Raw genomic sequence first — 23229 nt, forward strand, 5'->3', positions numbered from 1 at the left:
GATAGATAAGAAGTGATTTATTAGAACAGGATGCTTGTGAGCTTTACAAGTGGGTGGGTAAGAGGGTGCTGCCCCAAGAACCTAGTGGGCTGCAGTTTTATAATCAAAGGACAAGTGGGGAGGGGGAGAAGACCACCTTCTTCCTCATTCTTGAGTAGACATCAAGCTTCCACCATCAGTTCCTCCTCCACGTCAGGCGGGGGAGTTTTCTTGTCCCTTCATGGTCAAGCCAGGACTGTCATGGTACAATGGAAATGAGCAAAAAGGCGGTAACATATACTAAAATATGGTAAATCATCTCGGGTTTCAGTATGATGTCACCTTTTCCTTATATTTTTGTTTTTACTGTGTGCAGAGGAGCATGTCCTAGGAATCATTAACTTAATGACCTCACTGGGCAGGATGTGGGTCTCATTCCACCATTGTTTTATTGTTTTGGGGCATGTCTCATGCTTCTGTTGCACGGTTTTATTGCTAAGCAAGGCTGCTTGGTTTTGTGGTTAAGCAAACTTGCATTCTTGAGTGATCAGTAACTTACAGGGATCTCCCATACTTTTTTCTTTACTTACGATCCCTTGGTGGGATTAACTATTTAGTCACCTATTTTGTCCCTTTACTCTGTCCCTATCAATATGATTTGCATGTATTTTCTTCCAGTCTGTAGTTTGTCTTTTCATTCTCTTAACAGTGTCTTTCAAAGAGCAGAAGTTTTGCATTTTGACAACATCCACTTTATTAATTTGTTCTTATATGGATCATGCTTTGGGTGTTGTTTCTAAGAAAACCTTACCTAAGGCAAGGTTGCGAATGTTTTTTGTTTTTTTTTATGCCTATGTTTTCTTCTGGAAGTTATATAGTTTTAGGTTTTTCATTTGGGTCTATGATCAATTTTGAGTTAATTTTTGTATATGGTATGAGGTATGGATTGAACTTCTCTTTATTGTTGTGCATATAGATAGCCAATTGTGGCTGCATCATTTGCTGGGAAGATTGTCCTTTCTCCAGTGAATTGCCTTTGTACCTTTGTTGAAAATCAGTTGTCCATAAAAGTGTAGATCTATTTCTGGACTTCAGTCTGTTCCATTGATCTATTTGTCTATCATTTTACTAATAGCACACTCTCTTCATTTCCTTAGTTTTAGAATAAGTCTTGTAATCAACACAGTGCTAAACAAAATTAAAGTTGCATACATTAGTAAAACATAATTCAGCATCCTTAATTTGGTGTAAGTGTGACACATTTTCTTGCTTCCCTATGTAGTATAATTTCTCCAACTTTGTTCTTTCTCAAAATTATTTTGGCCCTCACATCTCCTTATACATTTTAGACCCAGCTTGTCTATTTCTATTTTTAAAATATGCTGGGATTTTGATTGAGAATACTTTTGATTGAGACTTTTAGGGCTTTCATGAGGATGTGTCCATGGGAGGAAGGCATTCAAATATCACTTTTATATCTGAACAACTGGAATTTTGAGACCAGTACAGCATTTAAAAAGTTTTCCACAGCCTTGCTTCCAAGTTTATTGAAAACCCACCTGTGCAAAATGGTGTTATTCAATGCCAAAGGATACAAGGAAAAATAAAATGTTCTAATTTTCGTCCTTATTTCCTATGATTCTGCCTTTTTTTTCATCTCTTCCCAGAGAGAGAGAAAGAGAATAAAGACAGTTCTCTCAAGCAGCCTTTCACCCCTGCGAAAAGATCACAGATACGTGGGTGTCTGTGCTTTCTTGAGTGGGAGGGGTCCTTTTTGCTATGCTCTCTTTCTTCCCCCGGATGGCTGGAGGCTCATTCACTCCACATGCTTTTCTCCCATTGCTTGGTACAAGAGTCACGAATCACACACCTGTAGGACCGGAGAGGTCCTGGACATGGGAAAGCAGCCCGGCACCTGGGCTTTCACGTGTGCCGTGGAGAGAGTGGAGATTCAGAGGTGACCAGCCTGAGGATGACTCTGGTGAACTGACAAGCAAAGCCACAAATCTAGAATTTTGTGAAATCTCCGTATTTTCAAATGCTGTCTCTGTAGTTTTTTGCACTGCACAAGCCAAATGAAACACATATGTGAGCCAAATTCAGTCCATTGGCTCCCAGGGTGCAGCCTCTGATGGATGGGCTCTTTTATTTGCTTTCAGGGTCAGCTCTTTCATCAGCTCCCTAAAGGATTTATTTCAACAATTGCTTAATGAGTGCTTATGATGTTCCAGGAAGTGCTCGGTGCCCAAGAAATCGATCAGGGGTGAGAAGCCCCTCTCACCCCTGAGCTTGAGGGACTCCTGCCCCGATGTGGAGCTCAGGTGTGGCACAGAGAGGCATTCCAGCACTACCTCCTATTCTCTCCTAAATCTGCCCCTTTCCCATATCCTCACTGTCACTCATGTCCGGCTTTAAAGAAGGACATGGTTGATTGTGCTTGGCGGAGTCCTGGAAGGCTTCTCAGAGGAGATGACATGTGAGCTCATTATAGAATGGGAGAGTAGTAAGAAGCCAGCAGAATGCACACTAGAACAATGTTGCTACGTGTTAGTGGAACATGAAGTCAATTTAGTGGTCGCTGATCCGGATTAGAGTAAAATAAAATAGGATAACATATAGTAAAGGTAAGGATTTGTTGTTTTGTTAAACTTTTCTTTCAGTTTCACACACACATACATGCACATGCTTCTAATACATCTATGTTTGTAAAAGAAATTGTTGGTTAAAAAACATAGAAAAACATAGAAAAACATAGTCTGGAAAATTTTTCATTTGGGGGAATGTTAAAAAGGAGATTAAAAGAATATTTATTAACTATGATCTTGTATTATTTCTGAGATCCCTCCATAAATGTGCCCCCAGATTGTTAACTTCAGCTGCTCATTTGCAGCTGTAAGCAGGCACTGAATCCCCGCTGGGATAGGCATCTGTAGGTCACTGTCGTCAGAGCTCCATGGCCAATTAATTGTGAGAGTGAGCAAGTAACTTTAATTCCTTTCATTTTATATCTTCATTGGTGAAATCAATGAGTTGGTTTAGACAGATAGCTGTAAAGCCCTAAGTTCCATGGAGGTGCTTTAGACAAACTGCAGACAGTTTACATAAATAGCTAAATTTGCCCAGTGCTGAATGATTAGCACTAAAAGGTAGCCAGTACATAATAGACCTCAATTAATATTTGCTAAATGAATGTATCTATCCTCAGAGTGCCCTTGCATTTTATTGCTATTAGGCAGATTCAAATTAGTTGGTAAAAATTATTACTGAAGTCACACTTTAGGCACAAAATTTGAGGTAATGCAAATCCTAGAAAATTTAAATTTTGCCAAGAATCACAAAATTCCAAAGCCAAGTGGAATTCTCTGCGGTGCTTAAGCTTTTGCTACAAGGCGGTGCTCCTGTGCTTTGCCGGGTTAGTCTCCCGTTCTGTGAGTTCTTCTGAATGCATTTTTTTTTTGCTAGGGTCACATGGCATTTGCAGTCAATTAAAACATCTGAACCTTTTCTCCTAAACTGCATTTGAGGCAGGTTGAAAACAGTCTGTATCTTTATGATTGATATTTTTAAGTTTGGTAGGATGTCACATTTATCCCAAAACAAATTAAATCTTGTTAGTATCATTCCATCAATCTATCCAAATTATATTGACTCCTGATTATGTCAGTCACCACATTCATTGTCCCTTCTAGTTGTGGGAAGGGGAAGGCAGTAAATTAAAAAGTCTGACTTCTATCTCTCTCCCTAGGTTGCTGATAAGAGGACTGAGAGTTTCATTTTTAAGATTATTGTTGTATCATAGCTTTGAAAGATTTTGCTTGGCAAAGTTACATGACCTTCATCCTTTTTTATTTCTTTGGTCTTATCGCCAAGCCACTCAACCCAGCTGAACTCCCTTCAAAGGCATGTACTTTTGATGCCTGAAGTCAAGTTCTGTAAGCACTCCTTGATTATCTTGTCCTTCTCCTAAGCAGGTTTAGGACCAAGAAGGAAAACTTAAATCTATCAAAGTTGTTATTTTATAATTTCAATATTCAATTGAAGCTTCTTAAACTAACTCTCTTTACTGCCCAGGGACCAGCAGCAAAGACAGAATCAAGGGACCATGGGGGCAGCTTGTTTTCTTCAGTTTGAGTATCAGTTTAAATATTTATGTATTTGATCTCTTGAAGACTAAAATAAATTTACTAATATTTTTAAACAATTTTGAAAACTTGGGAGAACAATTATCTGTGGGAAATAATGTGATTAATGTGATTAAGGAGTTCATTTTCCCTATTTAGAAAGGAAAAAAAACCCCTCAAAACTTAATATCCTTATAATGCAACTTCATGTAAAGGAATCTTTAAGGTCGTTAGACTGTGAAAAAAGTGTTGTCATTAACGTTGAGAATTAACATTAGTCATCTGTGCACTCTGAGGAACTGACAAGGCACTTTGGAATTTTGTCTCTCAACAACTACACTGTTTTTAATTTGGAAAGGTAGTGTTTTAAGTACATGTTTCAATAAACCAAGTAATTTTTGCCATCTGCCAATGAATCTGTGCCTTAGAAACAGGGCCACATTATGAACTTTCATAGATTGGAGGCACTGCTGCCTTTGTGGGCCTTTTCCTCCATAAAAAAATATGAAAAAGTACAGTTTATGACTGGGTTGTTATATAGATGAATATATTAATATTATATATTCAGATATTTTCTTTGACCTAAAGTTTATTTTTTCTTCTGAGTTTTACAAGAAATTAAAACATTTTCATGGGCCCTCAGAAGTACTATGGGCTCTCAGCACTATCCCCACCGTGCGTAATGGGTAAGTCTGCTCTGGTTAGAAGATATATTTCCTCTTCAATTTATTAATTGTACTTTTGCATTTAATGTCCATATTTTTTAAATGGGGAAAACCAGCTCTGTTTCTATAGTACACCTCTATTAAACTCAATAAGCAACTGCATATTTGGTAAGAATGACCTGTATCAGCAAGATATAAAAGACTTAAAAATTGGTAAAATAGAAATGTATGTCCTTTTGCATGCCTGATTCAAACCAGCTGCCTGGCCTGAAGCTATGAGCATTTACCCATTTTGTAATTTCAAACAGTGTATAACAATCATGAAATACCACATTTTTTCCTACTTTAATCCCCTTCCCTTTCCTAGTGCAATGTAAAAATCTCCTTTTTTTTAGCATCTGGTGATTTTAAGGCTTGATCATTGAAAGCCAAGTGTTATTTTGGCTAATTCATATTCTAATAATGACTCTGTTGTGTTTATAAAAATGATAACATTCGCATTATTAAAAATCCAAGGAATGCAGAAAAGTAAAAAGAAGATAAAAAATCCTAACACTCAGAAATAAGCCTCGTTAAGTGAACATCCTGTTGGACATTTGGATATCTCTCTAAGCATGTTTGTAGATGAGAAGATGGATGGATGGATGGTAGGTAGATAGGTAGATGGGTGGATAGATAGATACATAGATAGAAATGCTTTCATAAAAGTGGAATCGTGCTAATTTTTAAATTTTAAAACTAAATACATTTAATTTTATTTGAAGTTAACTGGATAAAAAGAAACTAAGTGAAAATTAAGAAATTACTGAAATTTAAATAAACATTTTTTTTCACAGTAAGAGATGTTATTTTTTTTTCTTAGGTTCAGAAGAGAGGTGATGAACTTGATGTTTTTGGTTCTGGCTTTTCTTTTTCTCCAAGTATATTTCTTGGTAGACGTTATTGGTGTTCACCCAGTTCTCTCCCTGTTCTGGGGTATAGGAGAATTGTACTTCTTCACTCCCTTCAAGTTAGGTGTGACCTTGTGACTTGCTTTAGCCACAAAATGCGAGCAGAAGTGACTAGCATCACTTACAGATGGATGTATTTAATTGCCAGATCTCCAGTCTGTCACCCTTTCTTTCCCTGTCTTGGTGAGCATGAATGCTTATCTTATGTGATATGTGAATGTGGAGGAGCGTAACATCAGTGTGGCATGGAATGCAGCACCAGCTCACAGAGGCACTGCCCTGAAGAGTCACGTGGGCCTGCGGTGGAAGGTGTGTGAGTGAGAACTTAACTCGTTCTGTTAAGTCATGAGATTCAGGGCTTATGTCCTACTGTAGATAACAGGCTGTCTTGACTGCCACCATCTCCATTTCAGACAGTATAGATTTCCCTGCCGTGGTAAATGGGCTCATAGGCACTCTCACTCTCTTTCCTTTCTTCCTTCTAGATTTTGGTTAGTTACATTGTTATTTTCACACAGGGTAATTTAGTGTTTACATTCTATTCTATAATCTAGCCTTGCTTTTGATTAGTTATATTATTGTTTTCATATAATCAAGATATGTAACATTATGTTCTGTTCAGGTGTTTAAAATTAGTTTTATATTTAAATAAATTCAATATCCAGTACTGATCTTTTTACTGTGGCTTTCCAATCACTGTTATTAAGAAGCAGGTCAGGGGGCTTAGAGGATCCTGACTGCCTGGTGGGGAACATTCCACCCCAGAAAAGAGGGATGTTTTATCATTTGCATTGCTTGGATTGTTGGTACATGGTGATATGAAAAGCAGAGGGATTTTTAGTGGTTTTATTTCTACTTTTAAATTCTCTATAAGCAGTGCATTCTTTATTGCCTGAATCTGAAGCAAACCATTTCCATCTACCCACCCTTGGTATGCCACTGCTGATATTTTTACTTTATTCATTGCACTGACTAGATTGTCAAGACTTTTAAAGGAAGGTTCAGAACAAACAGTGAATTCTTGAGTTGTTTTTATGTTCAACAATATCTGCTGATTACCTTTTTTATATAAAAATCATCTTGGCTAAGAATAATATTCAGAGACTACTCTTTATCCCCCTTAAAATTTTGGTGGAATTGCATTATCTTTTGCATTTAAAGCACTGTTGAAAAATTTGACTGACTTTCTTCTTGTAGGCAACTTGCTTTTTCTGCTTGAAGAATTATATTTTGGAACAGGAAATTCAATTATTTAACCAGTATATGTCTCAGAGTTGATTATTCTGTATCAATTTTTTCCTAATATAGAGTATGCTCTTTCAATTTAGAGATTAGATTCCATCGTGTATTCGTTTTAGGGATATTTTCTTGTGTTAGATTTTTGAATACTTTGGGCTGGATTTTCTACCTCAGGAATATCCATTAACCTGTTTTTTCTAAATTCATTTATTTTATTTATTTTTGGCTGCGTTGGGTCTTTGTTGCTGCACGCGGGCTTTCTCTAGTTGTGGCGAGCGGGGGCTACTCTTTGTTGCGGTGCGCGGGCTTCTCATTGCGGTGGCTTCTCTTGTTGTGGAGCATGAGCTATAGGCACGCAGGCTTCAGTAGTTGTGGCTCACAGGCTCTAGAGCACAGGCTCAGTAGTTGTGGGGCATGGGCTTAGTTGCTCTGCGGCATGTGGGATCTTCCCAGACCAGGGCTCGAACCCGTGTCCCCTGCATTGGCAGGCAGATTCTTAACCACTGCGCCACCAGGGAAGGCCCCCATTAACCTTTCAATGGACTGTGTTTTGCTCTCCTCCATATCTATCATTTTCGCTAATTGCTTTAAATTCTGCCCTTATCTCAAGCCTTTCCTGAATATATATAATTTGGGGTCACGTTAACGCTATTCCTTGGTATTTCTAATTTATGTATTAGTTTCATGGTGATGCTATTTGGTCGTCCATTTATCATTTTAGTATGACAAGCTTCTTTTAAAATCTCATTTTGTTATTTTTATTGTCTCACTGTTAAGCTCTTGTTTTACTGTATTCATGTTTCTATTATGCTTTTAAATTATTCTGTGACAAATTACTTTCTCTTATTCCTTGAGGATTGTGAATTTTTTGTCAGTTTTTTTCCCATATTATGTTCCCTTTTAAAATCACTTATGGGACTTCCCTGGTGGCGAAGTGGTTAAGAATCCACCTGCGAATGCAGGGGACACGGGTTCGAGCCCTGGTCTGGGAAGATCCCACATGCCGCAGAGCAACTAAGCCTGTGCACCACAACTGCTGAGCCTGCGCTGTAGAGCCCGTGAGCCACAACTACTGAGCCCACGTGCCACAACTACTGAAGCCCGTGCACCTAGAGCCCACACACACCAACGAAGAGTAGCCCCTGCTCACCACAACTAGAGAAAGCCAGTGCACAGCAACAAAGATCCAACACAGCCAAAAATAAATAAATTAATAAACTAATTAATTAAAAAATAAATAGAATAAAATAAAATAAATCACTTGTTACAATAGTATGTTAGTTGCTGTTCCATTTCATTCCATCTTGCCCATGTTTGGGCAGCCATGCTCAGCCTTTGGTGCTCTAATAGACTGGAGTGGTTTCTCCTTGGCAGCCCTGTGATCCCCCTATTTGTTGCCCCTTGAGGACTGGATATTTCCTATTCTGTCCACTTTCTTTAGCTGAAGGGCACATGTCAGCAGAAGAGTTGGGCAGAGCAGGGAGCTCATCTGAGTTGTTTGTGTGGGCCACGTTGTAACACCTGTGCTCTGCAGTCTCTCCTGAGACCCTGTGAAATGTCTCATCACTTCTGCCAGGAACAGTCAGTCCTCGTTCTTATTTCTGATCTCCGCATCCTTCCCTGTGGCAATTACCATCCCCAATCTACTGAAGTCAGAGGAGAAGAAGTGATAAGAAAGCCCACTTAATTCATTGTTCCTCTCCAGATTTGGGGATATCAGTCTCTCTTTTAGAGTTGAGTTTTATTGAATGATTGATACAGCTTCAGGGGGGTATTGGACTGTGGTTCTGCCATCTTTTTTGGGGGGGTAAGGCTGCCTTTTTATTACCTTTTGTTTATTTCCTTAGGTACTGGGAGGTTGGAATCAGAGTATTTACCCAGAAACCATCTTGGGGTCTGTCAGTGGTTCTAAGTCTCTTAAAATTAACCATCTATGTAGAGGGGAGGAGTTCATTGTGGCCCAGTTCAGTACAGAGAGTGGGAACCTGCCTACCCTGAACCTTGACAATATCTTACTGTTACAGAGTCGCCCACCCCCCTTTAAAATTTTCTATATACTCCCAGATGATACGGTATAATATCTTTTGTTTTTAAGTGCTAAGTAACTAAAAGTAGGAGCACTTGGTAACACTGTAGCCATAGAGAGCACAGCTAAATGAGTATGTTGTAATTGTAATGGATCATTCCTTTTAATTTGTTCATTTATCCAACAATATTCATTTATGTAATGAGAACCTACTATGTGCTAGGTACTATTCTTGGTGCCCAGGATACATCATTGAGCATCACTGAACAAAATTGACAAAATTCCCCTGCCTGTGAGGAGCTTATATTCCAGCAGGGATGGGATGAGTGTGTGGAGTGGGGCCAGTCAGCAACAACAAATATAGTGCATCCATAAAGTATATGTTTGAAGGTGATATGTGGATAAGGGGGATCACAGAGTGGAATAGGAGTTGGCACTGAGAATAGGGCAGTCAGGCTGGGTTTCATTGAGAAGTCACACTTGATGGAGGAAGTCAGAGGAAGAATGTTCCAGGGAGAAGGACCAGCTAGCACAAGGCCCTAAGGTTCCAGGCAGACTGGTGTGTTCAGGGGGCAGGATGAATGGTAAATTGATGGAGTTGGGTCAGGTCTGCGCAAGTGTGTGAGAAAAATGAGTGGCTCGGCAAGTTGTAACGTGAACTTTTAAAGTTTTAAATCCTGTTTTGAAAAAATTTACTCTACCAATGTTCAATTAACTTTTTTGCAATGGAAGGATAAGTTTCCATGAGTGATATTTAGAAAGCAAGAACGAGCAAAAAAGCATCAGTAAAACCCCAAAGGTCTTGGTTCTCTCTTAGAAGACATGTAGGGAAAAGTGATGCAACAATACGTGAATAATTGTTGATTAATGAGAAGTCAAAAGGCATGAGATCTGCAGAAAATAAAATTGCTTTTTTAAAAGATAGTATAACGTGTCATATCTGAATAAGGCCTTGAAAGTCATCTGGTTTTACCTTTTCCAAATGAGAAAACAATCCAAGAGAAGCTAAATGACTTATCGCCAGTTTTATGGCAAGTTGGTGGCAGATTCAAATTTAGATTGCAGCCAGGCCTGCCAATTCTTAGCCCAGAGCTCTGTCCGCCCTGCCTCCCTCCTTTCAACTCAGTGAGAACTCAATTATTGCTAATAGTTTTGTTGTTGACCTTCCATGGACTTGATGGCAAATCAAGTTTTCCATGACAGTAAGTATGATTTACTTGCATTTTGCAACAGGGCCTTCATCTAGCTGAAAATCGGTTTTAGAAAGACCAGTTTATTTCTCCACCTCTCTGTGAGGACCAGATTGTTCTCTGTGATTATATACCAGAACAAGGGGTTCTAATTAGTTTTCTTTTCAAGGTGCTTTTCTTTCATTTCCAGGCAGCCAGTCAGACCTTGGGCCAAGGGGATTTCTCTGCAAAACCATTGCACTCAGGGATGCAGATTAACATGTTGGCCCTGGGAGGTGGCCTGTCACGTTAAGTTTTCTCAGCCTGGCAGCCTCCCCCTATTTCCTCCCCTTCCATAACTAATTATTCTGTCCGATACATATTCTTATTTATGTGTGTTTTTGTAAATGGTGTTGTTTTAGACATATATTTTAAAATTTGCATTGTTATAGATATCATTCTTCTTTTAACATTTTCACCTTAGTCCATTCTTTCTAACTGCATGGTATTCCCTATATGCTCCTTCATATTTTTTATCTGCTCCCCTAGTATTGAGCTCTTGTATTGCTTCCAGCTCTTTTCTTCCTAGTGTTACCTGATACAAACAACCTCATACATGACCCCTCATGGGGTCTGATCTGAATGAGAATTCTTCTGGGATATATAAACCCCAAAACAGGATTGCTGGGTTATAAGGTATATATGTTTGCTAACACAAATGATTTAGCTTTGTACAGACAGCCTTCTGCATGTCCCTTATCTATCTTTTTCAGAATTTTTCTTGGGTACATACACCTAGGAACAAGATTGTATACTATATTCAGTTTTATTCACACAGCCCACTTGCTTGCAGAATGGCTGCGCAGTCTTCATTCCCACCAGCAGTGAATAAAGTTTCCTACATGGCCACATCCCAGCCAAAGCTTCGTATTGTCTAGATTTCTATGCACATAAAGTAATTTATCATTGTTGTTTCAATTGTTATTTCATAAATTTCTGCATTTGAGCATCTCTTTATATGCTTGCTTTTGCATTTCCTCTAATTTGAATTGCCTGGTCATTCCTTTGTCATTTTTCCTTTGGAGATTATTATCTTTTTTCCTGTTGGTTTCAGGAGTACCTTATAAATCTAGAAATTTTTCCCTCCTTGGTTTTAACAAACATTAACAAATATCTTTTCCCATTCTCCTCTGTCAACTTGAATCATAGTCTCCTTTGATGTAAAAAATTCATCTTTGGGGGGATTCATTTAAAAAGTCACTTCTGGGGTGGGGGAAGGATAAATTAGGAAGTTGGGATTAACATATACACACTACTGTATATAAAATAGATAACCAACAAGGACCTACTGTATAGCACAGGGAACTGTACTCAATATTTTGTAATAACCTATAAGGGAAAAGAATCTGAAAAAGTATATATATTACACACATATATAAAACTGAATCACTGTGCTGTATACCTGAAACTAACATGACGTTGTAAATCAACTATACTTCAATTTTAAAAAATTAAGTAAAAAAATTTTTTCTTAAACTCAAAAAAAAAAAAAGGTCCCTTCCCACCACAGGTCATAAAGATAATCCAGTGTTATTTTCCATTAAGTTTATAGTTTTGCCTTTTACGTTTGGGCCTTTATCCACATGGAATCTGTTACTGTTTATGGTGTGATGTAAAAGTCCAGTTTCTTTTAAAATATTTATAATTAGCTAGCTTTCCCCAATTTAGAGAAAGCCTCTCCTTACCCCATTATGAAATTTTAATTGTCATTACAAGAATTATCATCTTTATGTAATAATAATGTCTTCCCAGCCAGCACATGAATGATCATTTATTCAGATCTTGCTTTATGTCTTTTAATAAAGGCTTAAAATTTTCCCCGTGAAGGTCTTATGTGATCTTTATTAATTTAATTTCTAGATCCTTTATAGTTTTCATTGCTTATTTTATTTTATTTTATCTTGTATTTGATTATTGCCAGAATGTAGAAATACTGTTTTGCTGATTTTTGTTTTGAGTTGATCTTGTATCTGGCAATTTTGTTCAACTCTCTTATTTGTTCTAATGGATTGTTTACTGATCCTGGCCTTTTTCTACATATTAAATCATACTCTGAAAATGCTTCCCTTCAAATGTTAATACAAAATTTCTTTTTCTTTCTTTACAGCATTGGTCAGGACTTCCACTACTGTATTCAATAGTAATGGTGCTAGTGGGCATAACTTGTCTTGTTCCCATTCTTAAAGGGGATACATTTTAAAGTTCTTCATTAAGTCAAATGCTTATTGAAGGCTTTTATAATTTTATCAAGTTTTAAAAGTTGTCCATATTCCTAAGTTTTTAAAGGAGAAAATTTTAATGATAAACAGGTATCAAATTTCATCAAATCCTTTTTTTTCATGTATTAATATAGTGCCTTTTCTCTTTAGGCTAGTGATATGTTGAATTAATTGATAATTTTTATGATGTTGAAATTATTGTAATCGTGTGATAAATTCTACTTGTTCACAATGTATTATTTTAAATACATTTTAAAAAACTCAAACAGTTAATATTTAGGATTTTTACATCTAAAATTATAACTGAAATGAGCCTGTGATTTTTCTTTTCTTTATTCTCCTTGTTGTTTGGAATAAAAAGTACAGGAGCTTAATAAAATGGGCTAGTTTTTGTTCCTTTTCTATTTTCTGGAACAACTTACATAAGTTAGGACATGAAATGTTCTATGAATATTTGATAGAACTAACCTATAAAACCACTGGGGCCCAGGGCTCTTTAGCAGGGGAGGGCTTTGATTACCACTTCGGTATATTTAATACGTTGGTTTATTGAAGTTTTCTATTTTGTCCTGTACCAACTTTGGCACTTTATATATTCCCAGTAATATATCACTTCATCTACATTTTAAAAATTTATTAGTTCACTTGTGAGTGTTTACAGATTATTGCTCAGCAAATTTTCACTCCTCCCATCCTGTGAGAAGATTTAATTCCCTGTCCTGTTGGTCTTGGGCTTGGCCACATGTCTTGCTTTGGTCCATGGAACATTAGTAGACTTGACCTGAGCAGAGCCCTTACATGTCCTCGGGGAAGAGGTTAGCCTTTTCTCCTGAAAAGTGGCTGCACCAGAAGGGGACAGTCTCTTAGCTCAACTTTTTTTTTCTGGTCCAACAAACCTGAAGCATATGGCACTTCCGTCCGTTAGTTAGGGAGAGTGGTATATATCACCAGCTCTCCAAAGGAATGTGTATGGTTTTGCAAAGTGCTACCCTATGTCCAACTGAGTCTCTTTATAAAGCACTCATATGTGCTTACCAAATCTCCAGTTATATTTCAAAATAACTGAAGTTTAAAACGGAGTTTTACAGTTAAAATGTTTGCTGTTATTCTAGACACCTGACCATGGCTTTATCTGACTTTCCTAGCAACTGTTTACATGTCTGCTGTGCCGCTCCTTTACTCCATGGCCTTCAGTCTTTGAACTGTACTTTTGAACTTTGTATAGGTCCTCTTCTCAGGTCACCATTAAGGTGGCCACATATCGTAGGATGCAGGGTACAAAGCGGAGGTCAACCAGACAGGACACTGGGCCTGTGGACTTTCCTGGCCACACCCAGCCAGGGTGGACCAGGGAGTGCTGTCTGCACAGAGGTTTCTTAGAAGAGTTGACATTTTTTCTGGAACAAGCAGACAAAGTCAGAAACACATAGCTAGTAGAGATGGTGGGTTGGAAGCTTGACTTGGAGGAACTTTTTGATTTATGTCATCAATATCATCAATTACTGAAAAAGTATACGTTAAGTTCCATATTGCACTCAGCAAGGGGCTAAAGGTTGGAAAGGAAGGGCACAGAAGTAGAAGACATGGTCTCTGCACATAAAGAGCTTGGGAGACAGCAATGTCATATAAGGAACAGAAAAGATATGTGTGAGTCTTTTAGATTTGAGCCCAGAGCAGCTACTGATAAGTATGAGTGTGGGAGGAAGAGATGGTTAGAGAGGAGGGGTCACTATGCTGTTTTCGTCCATGTCATGACCACAGAGACGGAGGGTGGAGGGGTGGGTGGCTAAGTGGGGAGATGGGGGGTGGGGACTGGGAGTGTTGATCCCTTCAAATGGATTTTTGGTTTCATCATGGTAGATGGGTTTATCAGAGAATGTCGTTTCTTTTGAAACAGGTGAGTTTTAACTTCACTGAGAATAGAATTAAAGGATTGCATGAAAGAGATAGGATCTGTATAAGGGAGAGCATTTTGTCAGTATAAAAGGAGTAACTCCCTGCTTAGGATTTTTTATAAAATAGCCATTCTTCTGTCCCAGTATCTGGTGGTTCTTAACCAGGGGTGGTGCTGCCTTGCCCCAGGGTATGTGGACATGTGTGCTAAGGCTGGGGTAGGGGGTGTTACTAGCACTTAGTCGGTGCAGGCCAGGGGTGCTCCAGACCTTGCTGTGCACGGGGGACAGCACTGCACGATGGACTGTCCTGCCCGAGATGCCAATAGCGCACTTGTTGAGAAACACTGGACTTCCCAAGCTTCAGTCATTTCTGTTCTACTTGTACAATTCTTGCCTTATCTTTTAACACCTATACCACTAATTTAATGCTTTTATTTAAATTTACTTTTTATTTTAAAACTTACTTTTCTTTTTGTTTACTTTTTGGTCATTCTGTATCTGCTTTTTTATTTACTTATCTTAATCCTTGCAGTCGTGGGTTTGAAATGCTATTTATACTTTTCTAATCGTGTTAAAATAGATCCATGACCACTCTAATACAGAATGTTCCCCTCTGTACCCCCGGCATCACCTTGCCCACCACCAAGTGGTGTGCACATCAAGCTTTGAGGACAGTGGCCAGGCGGTCACAGTGGATTGATTTATAGCTCGACCTGATTTGATGTAGTATGTCCTTGGGAGTTGACACTACCGCCTTAGGACTCTCGTTTTTAATTAACCTCATATTCAGCAGAATTCATGAGCTGGAAGGGCCTCGTGAGGATACTTTTCCAGATAGAGGTCAGACGACACAAACAGCTGTTATTGTCTCTCTCTGTGCGTAAGATCTCCTTGGAAGGGCTTGATTTGTTCTTGGCTGGGTCGCGCTTATGTGCCAATTATCTTTGCTCAAGCCTGTGTCCGTAGATTGCTGGCCACCTCCCAGTTATATGGCAGTATTCACAAGGGATGTATGACCCTGAGAGTGTAGAGGAATGAGAGCAAATACTGTCCTCACTTCCACATCATTGGCTCAAAGCATATGTTGCATTAATAGTTGGCCAGGAGTCAGAATGATGACAGAGTGTAGCAGAATCACAGATGCTCCCGCCCCAACACCCAATGAACTGACCCAAAAAGCAGTTCACAACAAAAACATTCGCCAGCAACAACCCAACAGACAAGAACACCAATCACAGCTTTATGCTGTGCACTTTGACCAGTGGCAGGTAATGAAGGAAACCCTCCATCCTGACCCCTCAGGAGCAATGCCGGGAAAGGAAGGTGAGGGGACAGCATCCTGAGGATTCCCACTAACACAGATCAGTATGGGAAGAAGCTGCCTGAGAAGGTGAGTGGGTGGCCTCGCTGAATGTCAGGCAACACCCTCAGCAGAGGCAGGAAGGCAACTCGAAGCAAGCCATCTCCCCAGTTACGGGAAAGAGATCACAGGAGTGAGTGCACCCTGGCAGAGTGGGCTCTGTTGTAAGACATTTAACTGGCTTCCAAAAGAGAGGGCAGTGCCTAGGACCCTCAGCAAGGGCTGGCCTCGTGAGTCCTACCTCTCCTTCACGGCAGAGCACTGCATAGAAAGCCACAGCCAACCTCAGAGTGTAGCTCAGAGGGAGAAAGACAATGGGTCCCCTATGGAGTGAGCAGAGTGTCAAAGATGCATCAGCTTACTGTACAAGACCAAACAGAAGTTCTGGACAGAGATACTCATGTTAAGTATCAGCAAGATGAAACTAAATGTCATGAAAACTATGTGAAACTGCTACAGCAGAGGAATGAAATATAGGAATACGGCTTGCAGAAAATAAACATGCAACCAATCTGGTCTGGGAGAAAACCCAGTCCAAAGAAACTCAACCTCACAACTACTTCATGCTGTAGAAGAGCTCAGTATCAATCCAGTAGAAATAAAAACTCAATGTTATGATTAAACAACAAGATTCTTTTTTTATTTTTAATTGTAAAATATAACATAAAACTTGCTATCTTTTCCATTTTCAAGTGTACATTCATGTTGTTTTGCAACTAACCTCCAGAACTCTTTTAATCTTGCAAAACTGAAACTCTGTCCCTATTAAACAGCAACTCCTCATTACACCTCCCCAAGCCCCTGGCAACCATCATTCTTTCCATCCCACTGAATTTGACTATTCTAAGTACCTCATATGAGTGGAATCATGGAGTATTTGTCCCTTTCGTGACTGGTTTATTTCACTGAGGATAATGTCCTTAAGGATCATCCATTTTGTAGCATGAGTCAGAATTTTTTTCCTTATTTAGGTTGAATAATATTCTAATGTATAACATACCACATTTTGTTTATCCATTCATACCTCGATAGACACTTGAGTTGCTTCTACCTTTTGGCTGTTGTGAACAATGCTGCTATGAACATGGATGTACAAATATCTCTTCAAGTAACTGCTTTCAATTCTTTTGGGTAATATAATCCAGAAGTAGAATTGGTGGATCATAATTCAAGTTTTAATTTTTTGAAGAACTGCCATACTGTTTTCCATAGCAGCTGCACCATTTTACATTCCCACCAACAGTGCATAAGGATTGTAGTTTCTCCACATTCTTACCAATACTTATTTTGTTTTGTTTTGTTTTTTGATAGTAGCCATCCTAATGGGTGGCAGTAGAAAGGGATTTTTAAAAGATAGATTGAAGAGCCAAGAAAAATTAAGAACAAAAATATGATATAAGGTTTGAACCAGGAGGAAAAAAATACAGAATAGCCATAACTGGCAGTCAAATGAATGGCATGGGGGAAAGGCATGAGATAATCACAGGAAAGGAGTTAAAACAGTAAGAGAGAAAATGATAGCCATGGAGGATAGGCAAAGCCATCCAGTATAAGGAATAGAAATAAAGAATGCAAAGATATAACGCAAGGAGATTTTTCTGAAAGGGAGGAAGAACTAAATCTTTGGTGAGAAGGCCATGCCGCATACATGGAAAGGCTGATGAAGAGTGACCAAGATAAACCCTGGTCTAAAGCTTCAGTACTGTAAACTCCAGAGAGAAAAAGCAAATAATACAAAAAGGGGGATGTTCAAGTCAATATCAGAATTCTCCATACCAGCATTCTCTACCATAAAATATGAGCAAGTACTACAAATGTAAGAGGAATAAAATTATTTAAATAATATAAAATTATATTCATAATTTAAAATATAATAAAATAATACAATATGACATTATTTTTATAAATATTGTTATTGTTCAGCAGTGAAGGCAGTAAGCAGACAGTCTTGATCTGAAAGAACTCAAGAAATATAGTAACCATGAACCTTTGTTGAAGAAAACCACCCAATGAAGAGATTCACCCAAATGACTCAAATCAAAATAACAGACTCAAAAGTAGAAAAGCCATGGTTAAAAAACAGTAAGAGCAACAAAAAACACTGGTGAACATTCAAACCATTATAATATAGTTTACAGCTGGGAGAAGATTATTGTTACCAAAGCATGTAAATGTTATGCATCCAACAGAATAAAAATGATATAAGCAACAAAAATCTAGAGGTATGAGGAAAAAGAGAGGAAATATAAAGCGTTCATTATAAAGCATCAGTGTGAAAACATGTAGTTTACCTCTTAAATTTTCATTGATTTTTTTCTCAGCATTAAATATTATGTGTGTATGTGTTTTTTGTTTGTTTTTTTGTTTTGTTTCTTTAAGCATTTAATTGCAGGTCAGAAAGCCATTTAGTTTCACTTCGGCTGCTTTTTCTTCTGTTATATTCAAGCAAAATTAAGTAACTCTTATTAGAAAAAGAACTGTTATATTCTCCTTCTCACAGTATACACACATAAAGAGATTTCCCGAATGATGTTCACAAACTGTCAATAAGATGGTAGGATAGTGGATAATTTGCTTTCTTCTTTGTACTTTTTTGTGTTTGAATTTTTAAAATGAGCCCATATTTTTATAAAAGCTGTAAAAGTGTCAGTGTTAATATAAAATATTTTGGTCAGTAGTATCATTATTCTAATTGGCTTCTTAGTCATTTAAAAAAAGCAGTCTTGACAGACACCAGAGAGAGTCCTTGACAATATTTTTGCAACTCATGCCGAAGGTATTGGCAACTGCCTAGAGACCAAAGGCACATGCTGTGGAAAACATCAGCTATTCTAACAGGATGCTTTTTGCCTTCTCATTGAATTCATAAATCAAAACAGTGAGCTGGTGAGTGTGAAGTGGCATTGACCTGAATTTCTGTGATGCTGGTGACAGAAAGTGTAGTACAATGTGCTATTGTACTGAAGTCTGAGGTTCCAGTCCTGACCTAACCCATCACCGGCATCATCATTTTGGGTGTTTGGAGTCCATCTCAACCTCTGCTCTTTGCTACAGTGACTGTCACTTCCTTGAACCTGCTATGTCCCCCTGCCTCAGGGTCTTGGAATGCGCAGTTCCCACTGCACAGGGCACACCTCCTTTCCTTTCCCTTCACTGGGCTCCTTCTTACTCATGCTCGGGACTTAGCTTTAACTTCCTTCCTCTGGAAGGCCTTCTGTGTAACCAGTGGCACTTCTCAGCACATCTGTAGTCACTCGCTCAGTGTCAGACTTCCTCAGCAGACTGGCCTCGGGGAGATAGGGCTCCAGTTTAGGAAGTACAAGGTCAGGTTCTCTCATTGCCCCTCCACAGCACGTACTTCCTCTCCTTCTCTGGGCTCAGCCAGGATGGTTACTCTCCTCCTGTGACTTGTGCTGGGACAGTGAACTCTGCTCTCCTCTCTTCCTGCTCCCTCATGGTCTCTAGGTTTTCTTTTTCTCAGGGGACCACTTAGCCCCTGCTTCTGTTAGAAGCTGTCACTTTTTTTGGTGGTGTTCAAGTTTGTTAGGAAAGAGTGGCTGTTCTGTTCAGCCCCTTACCCTCTAGCACTAGCCATTCCTGCAGGAGAGAGTGTCACCCCTCCGCCCACAGGCCAGTGCCAGAGGGAGGTGGGCCCTGCAGGCATCCTTAGATTCCCCCAGAAGCCTCGGCTTGACCTCTCTAGTAAAAGAGATGGAGCTGAGAAAAGCATGTTACAAAGTAGTACCTGCAGTGTAATCCTAAATGTATGTTTTATGTATAAAAGACTGAAAAGAAATAGATCAGTGACCCAAGATGTGATCTACCCTGGAGAATGTTCCATGTGCACTTGAGAAGAAAGTGTATTCTGCTGTTTTTGGATGGAATGTCCTATATCAATTAAGGCCATCTGGTCTAATGTGTCACTTAAAGCTTGTGTTTCCTAATTTATTTTCTGTTTGGATGGTCTGTCCATTGGTGTAAGTGGGGTGTTAAAGTTGCCTACTATTACTGTGTTACTGTCGATTACCCCTTTTATGGCTGCAAACAGGTGGAGAGTTATACCATGTTCTTGGATTGGAAGAATCAATATTGTGAAAATGACTCTACTACCCAAAACAATCTACAGATTCAGTGCAATCCCTATCAAATTACCAATGGCGTTTTTCACAGAACTAGAACAAAAAATTTTACAATTTGTATGGAAACACAAAAGACCCCAAACAGCCAAAGAAATCTTGAGAAAGAAAAATGGAGCTGGAGGAATCAGGCTCCCTGACTTCAGACTATATTACAAAGCTACAGTAATCAAGACAGTATGGTACTGGCACAAAAACAGAAATATAGATCAATGGAACAGGATAGAAAGCCCAGAGATAAACCCACGCACATGTGGTTGTCTTATTTTTGACAAAGGAGGCAAGAATATACAATGGAGAAAAGACAGCCCCTTCAGTAAGTGGTGCTGGGAAAACTGGACAGCTACATGTAAAAGAATGAAATTAGAACACTCCCTAACACCATACACAAAAATAAACTCAAAATGGATCAAACACCTAAATTAAGGCCAGACACTATAAAACTCTTAGCGGAAAACATAGGCAGAACACTCTATGACATAAATCATAGCAAGATCCTTTTTGACCCACCTCCTAGAGTAATGGAAATAAAATCGAAAATAAACAAATGGGACCTAATGAAACTTAAAAGCTTTTGCACAACAAAGGAAACCATAAACAAGAAGAAAAGACAACCCTCAGAATGGGAGAAAATATTTGCAAATGAAGCAACTGACAAAGGATTAATCTCCAAAATATATAAGCACCTCATGCAGCACAATATCAAAAAAACAAACAACCCAATCCAAAAATGGGCAGAAGACCTTAACAGACATTTCTCCAAAGAAGATATACAGATTGCCAACAAACACATGAAAAGATGCTCAACATCACTGATCATTAGAGAAATGCACATCAAAACCACAATGAGGTATCACCTCACACCAGTCAGAATGGCCATCATCAAAAAATCTACAAATAATAAATGCTGGAGAGGGCATGGAGAAAAGGGAACCCTTCTGCACTGTTGGTGGGAATGTAAATTGATACAGCCACTGTGGAGAACATTATGGAGGTTCCTTAAAATACTAAAAATAGAATTACCATATGACCCAGCAATCCCACTACTGGGCATATACCCTGCGAAAACCATAATTCAAAAAGAGTCATGTACCACAGTGTTCATTGCAGCTCTATTTACAATAGCCAGGACATGGAAGCAACCTAAGTGTCCATCGACAGATGAATGGATAAAGAAGATGTGGCACATATATACAGTGGAATATTACTCAGCCACAAAAAGAAAGGAAATTGAGTTATTTGTAGTGAGGTGGATGGACCTAGAGTCTGTCATCCAGAGTGAAGTAAGACAGAAAGAAAAACAAATACCATATGCTAACACACATATATGGAATCTAAAAAAACGGTACTGATGAACCTAGGGGCAGGACAGGAATAAAGACACAGATGTAGAGAACAGACTTGAGGACACAGGGCGGGAAGGGGAAGCTGGGAAGAAGTGAGAAAGTAGCATTGACACATATACACTACCAAATGTAAAATAGATAGCTAGTGGGAAGCAGCCACATAGCACAGGGAGATCAGCTCGGTGCTGTGTGACCACCTAGAGGGGTGGGATAGGGAGGGTGGGAGGGAGACACAAGAGGGAGGGGATAAGGGGATATATGTATACATATAGCTGATTCACTTTGTTATACAGCAGAAAATAACACACCGTTGTAAATCAATTATATTCCAATAAAGATATTAAAAGGAAATAGATCAAATTATTATGAATGGGTTTCTCTGATGGAATTTCAAGTTATTTTAATTTTCTTGTTTTCAAATTTTCTGTAATAAACATTTCCAAAGATGCTGGGTGGTACTTCTGAAGCCCCTATGTATGGCTTTGTACTGAGTAGCCCCCATGAAGACTAGGAGAAGTCGGCCCCTGCCATTTGGAGGTGTGTGTCATTCCGCCACGTTTTTAATTTCTGCCCCTGTCTGATGTGTTTGCTCGCTCTCTTCACCCTCGTGTCTTTCTCCTCCCCAGATGACCGGATGGCTGGAATCCCCCTGCACATCCTCCACAGCTCCCCTTCCGACCAGCAGATCAACCAGCTGGCCCAGAGGCTGGGCCCCGAGTGGGAGCCCGTGGTGCTGTCTCTGGGGCTGTCCCAGACCGACATCTACCGCTGTAAGGCCAACCATCCCCACAATGTTCAGTCCCAGATGGTGGAGGCCTTGGTTCGCTGGAGGCAGCGCTTCGGGAAGCAGGCCACCTTCCAGAGCCTGCACAGGGGTCTCCAGGCCGTGGACGTGGACCCCTCGGTGCTCCAGCACATGTTGGAATGAATGATGGTGCCCCCGTCAACACCTGGGGAGTCCATCCCCTAGTCTCGTGTGCCGAATCCTGACTCTCACCCAGGGCAGGTAGATTCGGGGGGGACTGGTTTGTTTCTTTGTGTTAGTGATTCTTAGATGAAAGGAGATAATGGGATTTCCACTTGACATTACTTGAAAGGTGGGATTACTCAGTTGATCTCCCATGGTGATTTGACAATTCATTGTTTCTAATTACTCGGAGATTACATTATTTGAACTGTGCAGGTTTTAATTGTGTGGTTGCCTTTTAATAGACTGGTAAATCCTAATGGCTAAAAAAAATACAGGTGTTCTATATATAAAACATCTACTTTTATGTTGCCTGGGAACTGAACTGTGGACTTAGCTATTAATCATGATGTTAATAATAAAAATTGAATTACTGTATATAATGTGGCCCTCTCATGAGAAAGTATTGCTTGTGTTTTTTTTCTTTCATTCTTGTGTTGCATAGATTAAGGGTGTAAAATTACAGTAGTCATTGCTTTGGAACAGAATAGTAACAGCGAAATGGTTACTTTCTCTAGTCAAGATAAATCACTCAGGCAGGGTGTCTGCATTAAATTTAAGACACTGAAGCTCCCTGCAAAGACCAGTTCAAGTACCAGCATGCATACCTGAGCCCTTTATCTTTAAAAGATTTGCTTAAGAAAATCCCGCGCCCTTTATTTAAAGGACTGGGGGTTGGGGGGCAGTGTGGTCTTTCCATTGAAGCCTTGATGGTTGAAGCGTTGTGCTCCTAAGGACTGTGGTTCGGTTTTCTGACTTTTTACTAATAACACATGGTATTTGTCAGATGCTTTACTGTTTTCAAGGCTTTTCATACATGTGGTCTCATATGGACCTCACAAAAAGCCTATGAAGTAGTTGGGTAAGAGAGGTGAGCCCCGTCCTGTATCAAGATGAAGTGATTTGCCTGGGGCGGAGGAGTGAACGTGTGTCCTTGCAGCACTGCTCCTGTGTGCCCTTTCCTGCTGCTCCATCCTCTCTCTCACATGCTCTGGAAGAAGCTTGCTGCCCTCCTCCTGCTAGCAGCATCTGCTCAGACAAGGTACTTCACTTCTCTAAGCCTCAGTTTCCTCATTTGTAGAGTGAGGCAGTGATTG

The 23229-nt window shown here is 39.3% G+C and overlaps 1 protein-coding gene across 1 annotated transcript in view; it reads left to right on the forward strand.

Moving 5' to 3' along the window:
- Positions 1–22476, forward strand: part of CRADD (CASP2 and RIPK1 domain containing adaptor with death domain) — a 260459-nt gene extending 237983 nt beyond the window's left edge. Inside the window, exon 6 of the mRNA XM_068560652.1 lies at positions 21792–22476. Coding sequence (XP_068416753.1) covers positions 21792–22093 — 302 coding nt within the window. The 3' untranslated portion in view covers positions 22094–22476. The remainder of the gene's footprint in view (positions 1–21791) is intronic.
- The last annotated feature ends 753 nt before the right edge of the window (positions 22477–23229 follow it).

Source organism: Eschrichtius robustus, chromosome 13 (assembly GCF_028021215.1).
Source record: "Eschrichtius robustus isolate mEscRob2 chromosome 13, mEscRob2.pri, whole genome shotgun sequence".
Lineage (NCBI taxonomy): Eukaryota > Metazoa > Chordata > Mammalia > Artiodactyla > Eschrichtiidae > Eschrichtius > Eschrichtius robustus.